Below are 12,736 nucleotides of genomic sequence, written 5' to 3' on the forward strand. Positions count from 1 at the left end.
GACAAAATAGATAGGAAATATAAGATTTGGGCTATATAATTTCACATTAGAAGGGTGGGTTGGGGGAAAAGTATTTGGACCCTGTGAAGTTAGAACACAATTCTTACTTCATAATAGGCATAATAATTGACCTAACACATTAGGCATGCAGCCCCGCTATACTTTACCCCACTCCCTAATGTGCAAATATGTAGCCCAAATTTGTTTCTAAAGTATTATATTTTTATCATACTTAGGTATATTTGGTTGGGATTATCATACATGTTAACCATTAAAAATAGATTAAATACAGAGCAGTAATCCCCATGAGGGCTCCTTGATCTATTGATCCCCATGAGGGCTCCTTAAAGGAGCGATAAAATGCACCAGTCAATACAACACTTAATGACTAACTCAAAAAGAAAGAAAAAAAAATTTAAGAGAAGCAAAAATTTTTCATTAATCATTTTAAAGAAACCAAATGAGTGATACCTTAGGCCTGATTCAGGCATTATTTTTCCAGACATCATGACTCACTACAGGATTTAAGTCCGACCTTACAGATGGAATAAACAGTATATGAATAGGATTTTTTTGAATTACGAGGATGATATTTATTTTTTCGAGATTTAAAAGACGGCGGAACATTTAGGGGCACAGAGAATTCATTATTAACTGAGAAAAAGTGAAAACCAGGGCTTGAATGAATGTAAAGTGATTCAAGATAGCGGAGTGGATAGGTTCTGAAGGATTAGGCTCCTGAATGAGGTTTCTGGCTTTATTATAAACCTTAGACAGGTATTTTCAAAGAGAAGGAAAATTTTACATCCATATTAATAGACAGTATGAAACATAAGACTCGGCCAAGCAGTGAAAAACATCTTTTCAAGGACTTCCAAATCGACCCAGAAAAAGTGTGCTTATGCATTCTTAAAACACTGAGACTCCCTTTATTTTTATCAAATTAATAAGAAGTTCGAAAGATATATCAAGAAAAACAACCAAGAATCGGACATTGTTATCTTGATAATGGCACCAATTGACAGATGAATTTCAGTTAACTCAAGAAAACTTGAGAAACACGCTAGAAAACAAAAGAAAAACTTCACTTGAATTTGAGTTAACTTTAAGAAAACTTGAGAAACACGCTAGACAACAAAAGAAAAACTTCACTTGAATTTGAGTTAACTTAAGAAAACTTGAGAAACACGCTAGACAACAAAAGAAAAACTTCACTTGAGATAATTTAAGATAAGATAGCTAGAATCAAACCACATATAAACCTTCTTAATTTAATAGACCTGACCAGAGTTCAGCCTCGTTACTGCAAGAATAGTGAAGGTTGCCTTCGTCAGCTAAAGAAACCAGAACATCTGTAGAGGAAGAACTATAGTTGCTATTATGTGCATGAGAAGCACAGCTTAGATACCAATACAGTTATGAAAACTCGATTTATTTTTGGGACACAGTGCACGGTAGCGATGCTAGCTAAGGTCAAAAGGTGCTAAGGTCACGCACGCATGTTTTGTTAAGAGCTTCATTTGGCAACCAAAATAAAAATCATGAACAAAGAAGGCTACATAGAATTTAGAAAAGCAATGAGACGAAAAAGCGTAGTTTTTTCAAAGAATTTGCTAAATTTAGATGATAGGGGAATATATAGAAAATACCAAGTTCAAATGCAAGATTAAGAATTCTTTTAGGGGAAAATTTGCTGAAGGAAGTTTGAATATGCTTATTTTCAGGTGTTTAGAGATTTTTTAGTGACACAGCGATATTCTATGCTAAAATAATTACTGTTACCTTGCAATTTGTCCGATTAAAACCAGATAAAATCACATCCCAATTCCAAATTAGCTACTTTGTGGTTATAGCCCATAGTTATTACAAAAGGGATAAATTTGCTTGATATCCATCTCACTCAGAAAGGTCAAAATAGCTCATCCATTTCAAGAGCCCCGATATGTGGAAGGCAAGTCTACGGACCTTGATTCAGGTTTTATTTAAAGAATATTCATAAGAAAATGCTGTCTTCATTCATTTACATTTTTAGTCCTTTTCTTACACAAGGAAGTGCTCCTCCTTGTTTATTTTTCCTTTTCTTTTGTTTCTTTTTAATATCGTCCTAAAATACAGTATTGCAGCAGCACTTATTGGTGTCAAATGTTCCAACTTTAGTCTGCATTTTAATATTTTGCCTTACAAAAAAAGAAAAAAAAGGAACAATTTTCTAAAGTACAAGGGGCATTCAGAAAATATACTGAATTTCTGCCAATAAGGTAATAGTTATCATGGCACTTGTATGATAAACGCCCTACCATTCAAGCTGTTCATTCATTGACACATTATAAAAACTGTTTTTTTTCGTTAGTTTCTTTCAGCTTAGCGTGAGACAAGACAAACAAAAGTGACAGAATAGATGGAAAATATAATTTGGGCTATATATTTGCACATTGAGGGTGGGGGCAAAACATTTGGATAGTGTGAAGTTAGAAAACAATTCTTACTACATAATATGCAGAATAGTTGTACCTAACACATTAGGCACGCAAACCCGGTATACTTTACCTCCACCCCCTCCCCTTAATGTGCAAACATATAGCACAAATGTGTTTCTAAGTTATTACATTTTTATCATACTTTGGTACCTTTCATTAGGAATGAGTGTCAGAGAAACATATTAGAAGAAAATTAGGTAGGGCGTATATCATACAAGTACCATTATCGTTTTCCGGATCTAAATGAGTTGTATGCAGACTTTTAGAAGGTTGAAAAACTGCATTAAAAGCAAATATAGAATTTTGAGAAAATTTAAAGCAGAATTAGCTAAAAGGGCTCAAAAAAGCTCTATCGTAGAATTGTCTTCCATCATGACGACGCCGATCGTATCTCGCAGAGTCTCGGCATATGTTGCAGCAACATCCATGTTAAGGCCTGGATCGGTCTCATCCAACCTTTTTGTATTTCCGAAACTGAAAAAAAAAAAAAAAAAGCCGAAATACGTTCATTTAATAGCACTAGTGAAGAAAAAGATCCAGTAAAACTATAACTTATAAAGGGTCTGCTGATTTCTTAAAAAAAAAAAACACAATTAAAAGGATGAAAGCACTGCCAGCAGATTTGCACCGATCTCGAAGGAGGTTATATTGAAAAGTTGTTCTACAAAATTAATTATAATGGAAAAATTAATAAAAACTAAAAAAAGAATCTGCGTACTTAGTGAATAATCCTTGTTCATATGTCTTTGAAAATTCTTTCATATGTTCATACATTCTTTGAAAAAGTGGAGAAGGGTGAAGCAAAAATTATTTAGAGCCTCACCTCCTTGATAAAACACAAGGTGAAATTTTAGCATCCTACTCTAACTGGATTTCAAGGTCCACTCACGGTTGAACGTATTTTTTTCCCAAAAGAAAATAATTTAAGATTGAAAAATCACCCTTTTCGTTGTGAAAGGAAGGTATTTTATTTCAATTTTTCGAGTTGGTTGCAAGAAGGGGTTATTACCTTCTTTCTTTTATTTATGTTTTTTTTGTGGATTCCCTTATCGCCTTATCTAAGCTAATGAATGATGATAAATGCCATAAGGTTATTCTTTGTTTGTTTTTTTTCTATTTGATTGATTTCTTCTTTTTGCTCTTCCCCTGTTTTATATCATTAATAAACAAAGTTGAACTTGCCAATATTTCAGAAGGAGAGTGAGGTGAGCTTTTCAAAGATCAATGAAGGAGAATACCTTTCAAAACTTCCGCTTGGCCCTGTTGCTCTATCACAGGCTGGTACTTATGCATGCTTTGCCATTTCCTCAGTCGGTTTTGACACAAAGAAAATTCACGTCCCCGTTTTGCCAGAAGAAAAGAAGAAAGACGAATTGAAAGTTCTCTTAATTGTTTTTGCCGTTTTTTCAGCTCTTATTTCATTTGGGTAAGTCTGGTGATATAGTTGAACGGTTACTTCAACTACCGTAAAATTTTGTAACAGTCTTGAGCTTATTTGCATCACATTTTAAGGCGTTAAAGTATCACAGAAAATGGAAATGATTATTTTTCTTAATTATGTTAAAACTTACACAATCATATACATTAACGAATAAGGAAAGATCCCGATTTTATTCATTGATGAAAAAGGCCTGCATATACAGTTAACGAGCGATAAATTCTAATGGGCATGATATAAAAAAGAAAGAAGGAAATATGGTAGAAAAACCAGCCAGAAATAAGCTAGAAAAATATGAGAAAGCACCAAACAGCTTGAGAAAATGCAGATTTTTAAGTTGTAGTTATTTTTGGGAATCAACAGATCGAAATGTTTGAATTCTTACGGACGAAAAGCGTTTTCAGCCGGAACTAGCTTGCTTATTTGTTTTCAGGGTTCAACCTGGTAACACCAAAAAAAAAAAAAAAAAAAAAAAATGACTGGCCCATTACCCCAAGAGCTTCTAAATTTCAAAATAACAAAGAAAACAACCAAAGAAAATGGATAAAAACAAATAGACAAATAAACAAATCGAAATGGTTGAATTCGCACGGACGGCGTGTCGCCAGCTTAACGAATTAGTCTGCTTATTCATTTTCACAATTCAAGGTGGCAACACCGACCCTAAGAGCTTCTAAATTTAGAAATAAAAAAGAAGAAGAAAAATCTAAGAAAATAGTGGTTTTCATTATGAATAGACCTAAGATGGGTCGAGGGGGCAAATAATGCTTTTATGTTCACGCCATTGATTGTCTATTTCGCTCACTAAAAGCTTCTTAATAGAACAGTTTTACTCAGCAAACCAAGAAGCTATAAGTCAATTAAAAACCAATTGAAGACAGTTTTGTAATACAATTATTGAAGGCATTATAAAAATATAGTAGGGGGTTCCTGTTTAACCTAAAATCATTGCGTTTGTCCATAGCTTTGATAGTTAATAATCAGCTGTGACCAATTAGCAGTCACTGTGTGTTCGATAGGACAAAGTGATTGGTCAGTTTACGGTAAAATTAGTGGCAATTCAGCAAAGTTTCATATTCGCTTAACGGGTATAAACTCACTGATTAAATTCCGTCAAGGTGCTAAGCACTTAAAGAAATACTGATCCCTCCTGCACTTGATTTTTAGATCTCTCGACAATTCTTAGAACTTTTACGTTTTATTGAAGTTTATGGCAAGATTTGTTATTCACTTTTTTTGAAACTGTATTTTTTTTAATTATTTATGTCGAGAATAATGTTCCAACATGAATGAGAACTGAGGGTCATGTTTGCCCCGTTACTGCATTAGCAAGTCAATACAAATGACTGAGAGAGGTAAATTGTGTCTAAGTTTTTACTGCAAAAATATCTATAATTTAATTTTTCCTTTCATTGAAAGCCGTCCTGGCTGAGTAGTTGGCGCGCTGGCGTGGGAATTTTTTGTCCAAGGGGAACAGGTTCAATCCCAGTTTTGACCAGTTATTTAGTTTGGGACGGGAGTCAGTGGCGTGACTCTATAAGCTCAGCCAGAGTCGACCCAGCTCTAAATGGGTATCTGGAGAAATCTGGGGAAAGTAAGCAGGACGGGTGTGTGAAAGCACATGATGGTTGAACCCCAGCCCCCATCACACTTCCTGGCTGAAGGGCCATGAAACGGATATCAGCACCGCCGGTTTGGACCTTAAGGGTCTAGTGCCGTCTTATTTACTTTCCATTGAAAAAGACTCCGTGAAAAATCACTTTATTTTCTAAATCAGAACAAAAATAAACTAGAATTATATGACTACTTATATATTGTGTTTTTATTCTAGTTGGAAAAAAATTTATTGTTGGTTTTCAGTTGTCCCTATGATTTATCAACATAAAAGTATACATAGAATTAACCATTATTTTTCAATTTTAGTTGTATCCATATATGTCTCAAAATTTTAGCTGTCTCTATAACTAATTAAAACACATATTAATAAAAAGATATATTTTTTCCTGTTCTGCTGCAACTGAAGTTGTTTTATTTTCCGCAGTCCGCAGACTGACTCTCAAACAGTTCGTGGTAACAGTTACTGTAGTAAGGAGCCACCCGGCTCAATGAAGTTATTTACGTAAGTTAATTTGTAAGTTACGTATATTTTTATTAATAAAAACGTACGTTAAAAATTAAAATTCTAGTTGCCTTTTTAAGTAACCGAAAATTTGGAGGACAACTAGGCATTCTCCCCCACCTTTTTTCTCAAAATCGTCTGGTCAAAACTAAGAGAAAGTCATTTAGAAAAAAAATTAATACGCAAATTTCGTTTTAATTATTCATTTGCGGAGAACCAAAATCAAACATGCATTAATTCAAAAACGTTCAGAAATTAAATAAAAAAACAAGTTTTTTAACTGAAAGTAAGGAGCGACATTAAAACTTAAAACAAACAGAAATTACTCCGTGTATGAAAGGGGCTGTTCCCTACTCAACGACCCGCTCTTTACGCTAAAGTTATTTACTTTGTTGTAAAGTAGAATTGAGGGAAAGAGTCAAACTTTAGCGTAAAGAGCGGGGTGTTGAGTTGGGAACAGCACCAACACGGAGTAATTTCTGGTCGTTTTAAGTTTTAATGTCGCTCCTTACTTTCAGTTAAAAAACTTTTTTTTTAAATTTAATTAGAGAAAGGGTCCGATATAATTTTGCAAGTTACACCGACATTCTTTTTATTTTATATGTCCCCGTGATTAACCGAAATTCACATGGATATGAAGATTCTTGCTTTCTTGCTTTTGTTTCTTGCTTTGTTTCTTCCTTTTAGTTGCAGCTATACTCGTTTTCATTTTCAGTTGCTCCTTTTAATAAAAAAGAAACCTCGCTCTTTACGCTAAAGTATGACTCTTTCTCACAGTTCTACTTTTTAAAACAATAAAAACTTTAGCGTAAAGAGCGAGGTGTTGAGGAGGGGACAGCCCCCTTCCATATACGGAATAATTTCTGCTCGTTTTAAGTTTTAATGTCGCTCCTTATTTGCAGTTAAAAAAAGCTTTTTTTTTATTTAATTTCTGAACGTTTTTGAATTAATACAGGTTTCAATTTTTCCTCACCATACATGAAGAATTTTGTCCCAACTCTTTAATAATGACATCTGAATCCCGAAGGCCGTAGAATAAATAGTTGAAATTGCTAAAAACATTTTATCGTAAACAGCGAGGTATTGAGGATGAGACGAATCTTCTTAAATACGTATTAATTTCTGTCCATTTTAAGTTTTAATGCTGCTCGTTACTTCCAGTTGAAAAAACTTTTTATTTTCTAATTGTTTTTTATAAATATAACAAGTCAATCATGCACTCCCTTCATGGAATTCTCTTCTCTCATGATAAATTCCTCCGTGGGAAGATCCTCCCACGTAACCTCTCCCCCTGACTCACTTCCACCCCCTAGTGCAAAAATGTCCCCCTGAAAACATCTGTACAATTCCCAATAATCATTGCCATATGTAAACAATGGTGAAAGTTTGTAACTTGCAGCCCCTCCCCCGGGGACTGTGGGGGATTAAGTCGTCCCCAAAGACATAGTTATTAGGTTTTTAAAGTAAGTTGAATAAATGGCCATCTTAAAATTTCGATCCAGTGAATTTGGGGAAAAATGAGCGTGAGAGGGGGCCTAGGTGCCTTTTAATTATTTGGTCACTCAAAAAGGGACTAGAACTTTTAGTTTCCATTAGAATGAGCCCTCTCGAGACATTCTATGACTTCTGGTCATATGATCCCCCTTGTATCCCTGGCCATGGAGCCTTTCGAGGGGGAATAAGTGTACTGCGATTCAATTTTGAATTGTATTTTGTATTGTCTTGTATTTAATAATAAACTTCTCTCTCTCTTCTCTCTCTGGATTGATACGATCATCCCTGGAGAAAAAAACAAAAAACAAAAAAAAAAAACGCATTCGTGATCTGTCTTCTGGTAAATAAAAAAAAAATTGTAGATAGGAGCTTGAAACTTCTACAGTATGGTTGTCTGATACACTGAATCTGTTGCTGTGATTTTCGCTAAGATCCTATGTCTTTTAGGGGGTGTTTCCTCCTATTTTCTAAAATAAGGCAAATTTTCTCGGAACTTTTGATGGGTAAGACTAACCTTGATGAAACTTATATATTTAAAATCAGCATAAAAATATGATTCTTTTGATGCATTTATTGGTACAAAAATTTAGTTTTTTTAGAGTTTGGGCTACTATTGAGCCGGGTCACTCCTTATTACAGTTCGTTACCACGAACTGGTTGATAGACTTACACATTAACAATTGCAATTTTACAAGTCAGAACTATGGTTGTGTTTTTTATATTCCTATGATTGATTTATGTAGACTTGGATTGACTAGACTTGGGTATTTCCACGAGGCACACAAAGCAGCAACGACAGACTTCCAATTCAACCAATATTGTGCCGGGGACCAGAGCTCACTCATGGTAGTTTTAAGGCTTGTTGCTTCTTTCTCCAGGGACCAACCTAGTGTTTTCCGCTATCTTCACCTCCTTCGAAGACCGAGTAGGGTCCAATACCATACATCGTGTGGAAGACATCCTTCATTCAGGCAGATAATATAACCCCTAGTATCTCCATCTCTTTATTCTAACCTTGTTGGTAACCAGTGGCTGTTCAATATCTGTTGTTATCTGGAAATTTGTCGCTCTGTCAGTAAACTGGATCACAAGAATTATATAATGAAAAGAGAAATCATCAATGTAACAGCACAAACACAAAAAAAAAAGAAAAAAAAGAAAAAAAAGAAAAAAGAAAGGAGATAGAAGGAGAAAGGGAAAACTGTTTTCCTAAATTAGTGGCTAATATAGACCAGCACATGAACAAGGCCTTAACCCTACTCATCCATACAATCACATAGGTCAAACAGCATAGCCATACACAATCAACCATAAAGAATAATCCATGGACAGGCAGTCATGTCGTCAATAAGTATAAGTCGTCATTTACCAAACAATAAAAACACTAAAGACAAATAATTCAGAGGCAACAACCCAACACAAAGGCTCATCAGGAGAATACACTTGCCTATAGGGTTTATACAATTGTTTTCAAAACCAAGTAATCGTTTCTTTCATTTTTTGAAAGGCTTCATGACTCGCATTCATACATAAATACAGAGTGTGCTCCACTCCCAAATAGTCTGATTTTCAGCTTCTGGGAGTAATTTCTTCGTTTACAGATGCTACTCAGCTGAGAAAATACTGCACGTGAATATGCACATGCAGCACGAGTTATATGTCACATTTCTCATCTTGGGTCACTGCGCTGCAAACATATTTTAGTCTTCTGACCTCTTCGATGTTAGTACCCTCCAACTGAATACCTGAGTCCTTACAAATCCATTTGACATTCGTTTTGTTTTATCTACATTAACCTATAGACCAGTAGGGGTAGCTTTCACTTCTAGTTTATTCAGATCATGCTGAATGTCATCCTGGCAATGGGCAGCAAAAGCGATATCGTCGTCGAACTCAAAATCATGCAGTAAGCACTTAGAGCTTATACCGAAATTGGACTTTTTAAATAAAGGAGGGGGCAAACTACCCCAGTCTAATTGGCGCTCTTGCTATTACTTGTAAAACTGTTCTTCCTGAATTAGGCGTCAAAAAATGTTATTTTCTAGGTGTTGTATCTGTCATTACATAAGAACAAGTTCCAAGCCGATACAGGTCACTGAAAGGTGTAGCAAGGATATAACTGGACCGAATATTCATATTGATGAGTCTTGTGTAAAAAGTAAATTGGAAAACCTTAATAATGAGAAAAGTGACACCAGGAGCACATGGGGAAGTCGCACTTATTCTTATAATCAGTTTCCTCTTTTCCACGATTGCAGCCAAAAAGGTAAGTTACCAGTAACGAAATGCCAGAGATTAATAAAAAGATCAATATCAATAATAAAAAAAACTGGTAAAAATCACAAAGTTTATTTACACTATTGAATTGAATTGAATTTATCTATAACCCGTTATAATACACATGAAAAACGGAGTATAATGTGAATAAAAGAAAAGAGGAAAAATACAAAATAGAAATTTGGTAGAAATTGTTAAATCAAAATTCCAAATTAATATTCAGATCATTAGAAACAAACTATTTTTTCTGCAGTATAGTTAAGACTTACCAGCTGGCGTGCCTGCGAAACCAAATGTTTCCGTTTTTTCTATGGCTTTAGTAATAGAAAGTTTGAGATGACTAGGACACATTTTTCCGATGAAGGTTGACAGTTTGCCAATGGTTTTTCTTTTCGGCCATCCATCTAGGGCCAAACGAAAAACAGATCGTCCGCGATTGGGGAGAGAAAAGATTATAAGGAGGGATTTCAACGAAATTAAAACTTCTTGGCAGGGGGTGAAGAGTAAGCCTTTGAATATTTTGAGGCGGGGGAGCAGCGTACGCAGCTTTGTTAACTTCGGGCGGCTTGGTGCTGCAGTGAGTTGTTAGAAGTAATACTAGTGAGGAAAAACTCTGGAGTATCATTTGGGATGAAAAGGGTGATTCTAAGATCATGAAAAGATGCCATATGTATTTATATAACCGAGAAAATAGTCTAAAAATCAGGCTAAAAAAGTCAGTAAGTTACAACAAGTTAAACTAATAAAAAGAAAAAATAAGGATGGACAATAAATAGAGACAATTTTTTCGTTATTCTTTTTTCTATTGGAATAGAAATTTAAAACAGGTATATCAGATTTTCGGACTGTTGCGAAAACGTTGAAAAACGAATTAACTGTGTTTTATTAGTTTTAGGACAGACTTTAGGAAGCCATATGAGCAAAAATAAAATATAAAGTATAATTAAATGAGGATTTCATTTATTTTACAACAGATTTTGCAAATGTATTTAGTTTTTATTTCTATTTAAATTTTGGATCTAATCCTTTGTTCCCTGATAAATAACATCTAAAATCATATTGCCTTTTTATTTTCAAAGCAAATGAAACGAAAAAGAAAAAAAAAAAGAGAAAAAATGACAAATGCAAATATGGTCAAATTATTTTTAAAATTAAACCCTAACAAGTATTCCGTGGCAAACTGAAATGAAAAACTTAAAAAGGAAAAATAATAAGATTTTGGAGCCAGCATGTTTTTAAATGTTTTTTTTTTCACTTTAATTTTTTCATCATCTTTTTTCCTCAAAAAATATTATTCCATTCTCCCTTTGAAACAAATTCTTAGGTATAAAATCGATTTATATCTGTTTTTCTTTTTAATTTTGTAGATTCAGTTTTCTTTTTATTGACCTTTATTTTTTACCTTAATTTTAAGAAATCGGACAATAATCAAATTCCGATAAAGTTAAACAACTATACACTGTGCTTAACAGCTTAGTAATTTGTGTTCATGTATTCCTTTAACACCCGCAATATCCGATAAGTGGAAGTCTACACTGCTTGTTTTAGTACCTTCAGTACCTACTACTTATTAAGTTAAAGATGTCAAAATTTTAAATATCAGGGTGAATTTTAGGCTCTTGCATAAATCGCAGGACAGCATTTTCTTTCTAAAATAAGCTACATATTTTTAAGAAAGGTGAAGGTATCCTTTATGATATTTATCTTTAACTAATTGTTATAACTAATTAAATAATAATTAACTATATTTATAATTAATAGTATCGAATTTACAATTAATAATAATTAAACAGAATATAATCAATCAACTAAAATTAATTTCTTTATTTTTTGATATATAGAAATACTATATAAGAAAAATATCAGGGTGAATCTTGGGCTTTTACATTAAACCTATGAAAAGGTTTTCTTTGTGAAATACGATACATGTTTTTAAGAAAGGTAAAAATACTAATAAATTTAAGTTATTATTAAACTAAATAAATGTAAAATAAATTAATAAATCGTTTTTACGATAACAGAAAAGTATCAAGGTGGATCTTAGGCTTTTACATCATAAGTGGGAAATTTCTTCAATCTAAAATACGACACAAAAAGTCTTCCTTAAGCCCTGATGAGCTACAAAATGTCTCAATTTTAATTCAATGTTTAATACTTTTTCAAAGGAGGTCCATTTCTTCTTCACTCCTGTTTTTTATTTGTTTGGGTATTATTTTTCTATGTGTTATCCCGACTTTCACAACTATATTATATATTTCTGTTTTTCTTATATTACAGTTGATAGTACATATTTTCTCTGCAATAAGAAATGCAGTTTTTCTTGGAAAAAAAGAAGCAGATGGGTGAAATCTTATCCCACCCTAAATCAAATATCTATTGCGAGTCCATAACAGTCCCCACCTTGAAAACCCCCCATATTTTCCCAAGAACTCCTCATCCACCATACCTTCTCAAGAAAATCATGACGCCTAAGCTCTCCGCCCTATAACCTCCCAGCACCACAGAGTGACCCGTGCAAATTACCTCCCCGTGGCCTCTCACCATATAAACTCCCAATGAAATTAATCCCTGCCAGCACAAAGCCTGAATCACCAGACACTGGACTTTCTAAATTTCCTTGAGATTCTCACCAAAGAGAAGAAAAAATATTGATGTTTCGTGCTAAAAAATGTGCTTGAGTTCTATTTGTTTATTTCTGCGATATATCTTTGTAAGAATTACATGCTATATTCAAATTATTTAATTATCAAATTTTAAGCCCTAGAAATAATGCACAACCTGACTGGTTCTTTCGAATGGAACTTTGAATCAGTAAAAAGAAACAAAAAATTTGTCAATCACAACATTTTTTATAAGTAAATTCTCTGCTTCTGTGTAAATGGACCGACTACACTAATCTTTCAATTTATTACTTACTGTTAATCTATTACG

At 33.7% G+C, this 12,736-nt stretch overlaps 1 protein-coding gene across 3 annotated transcripts in view; it reads left to right on the forward strand.

Annotated features, from left to right (window-relative positions):
- LOC136024796 (fibroblast growth factor receptor-like 1) overlaps nucleotides 1-12,736 on the forward strand; it is a 71,376-nt gene that overhangs the window by 55,855 nt on the left and 2,785 nt on the right. For 2 of the 3 annotated variants that reach the window (XM_065700264.1, XM_065700263.1), the window contains exons 8-9: nucleotides 3,671-3,903; nucleotides 9,574-9,794. In XM_065700264.1, coding sequence (XP_065556336.1) covers nucleotides 3,671-3,903; nucleotides 9,574-9,794 — 454 coding nt within the window. The remainder of the gene's footprint in view (nucleotides 1-3,670; nucleotides 3,904-9,573; nucleotides 9,795-12,736) is intronic. The other variant, XM_065700265.1, reaches the window with a different exon arrangement.

Source organism: Artemia franciscana, chromosome 3 (assembly GCF_032884065.1).
Source record: "Artemia franciscana chromosome 3, ASM3288406v1, whole genome shotgun sequence".
NCBI classification, from domain to species: domain Eukaryota; kingdom Metazoa; phylum Arthropoda; class Branchiopoda; order Anostraca; family Artemiidae; genus Artemia; species Artemia franciscana.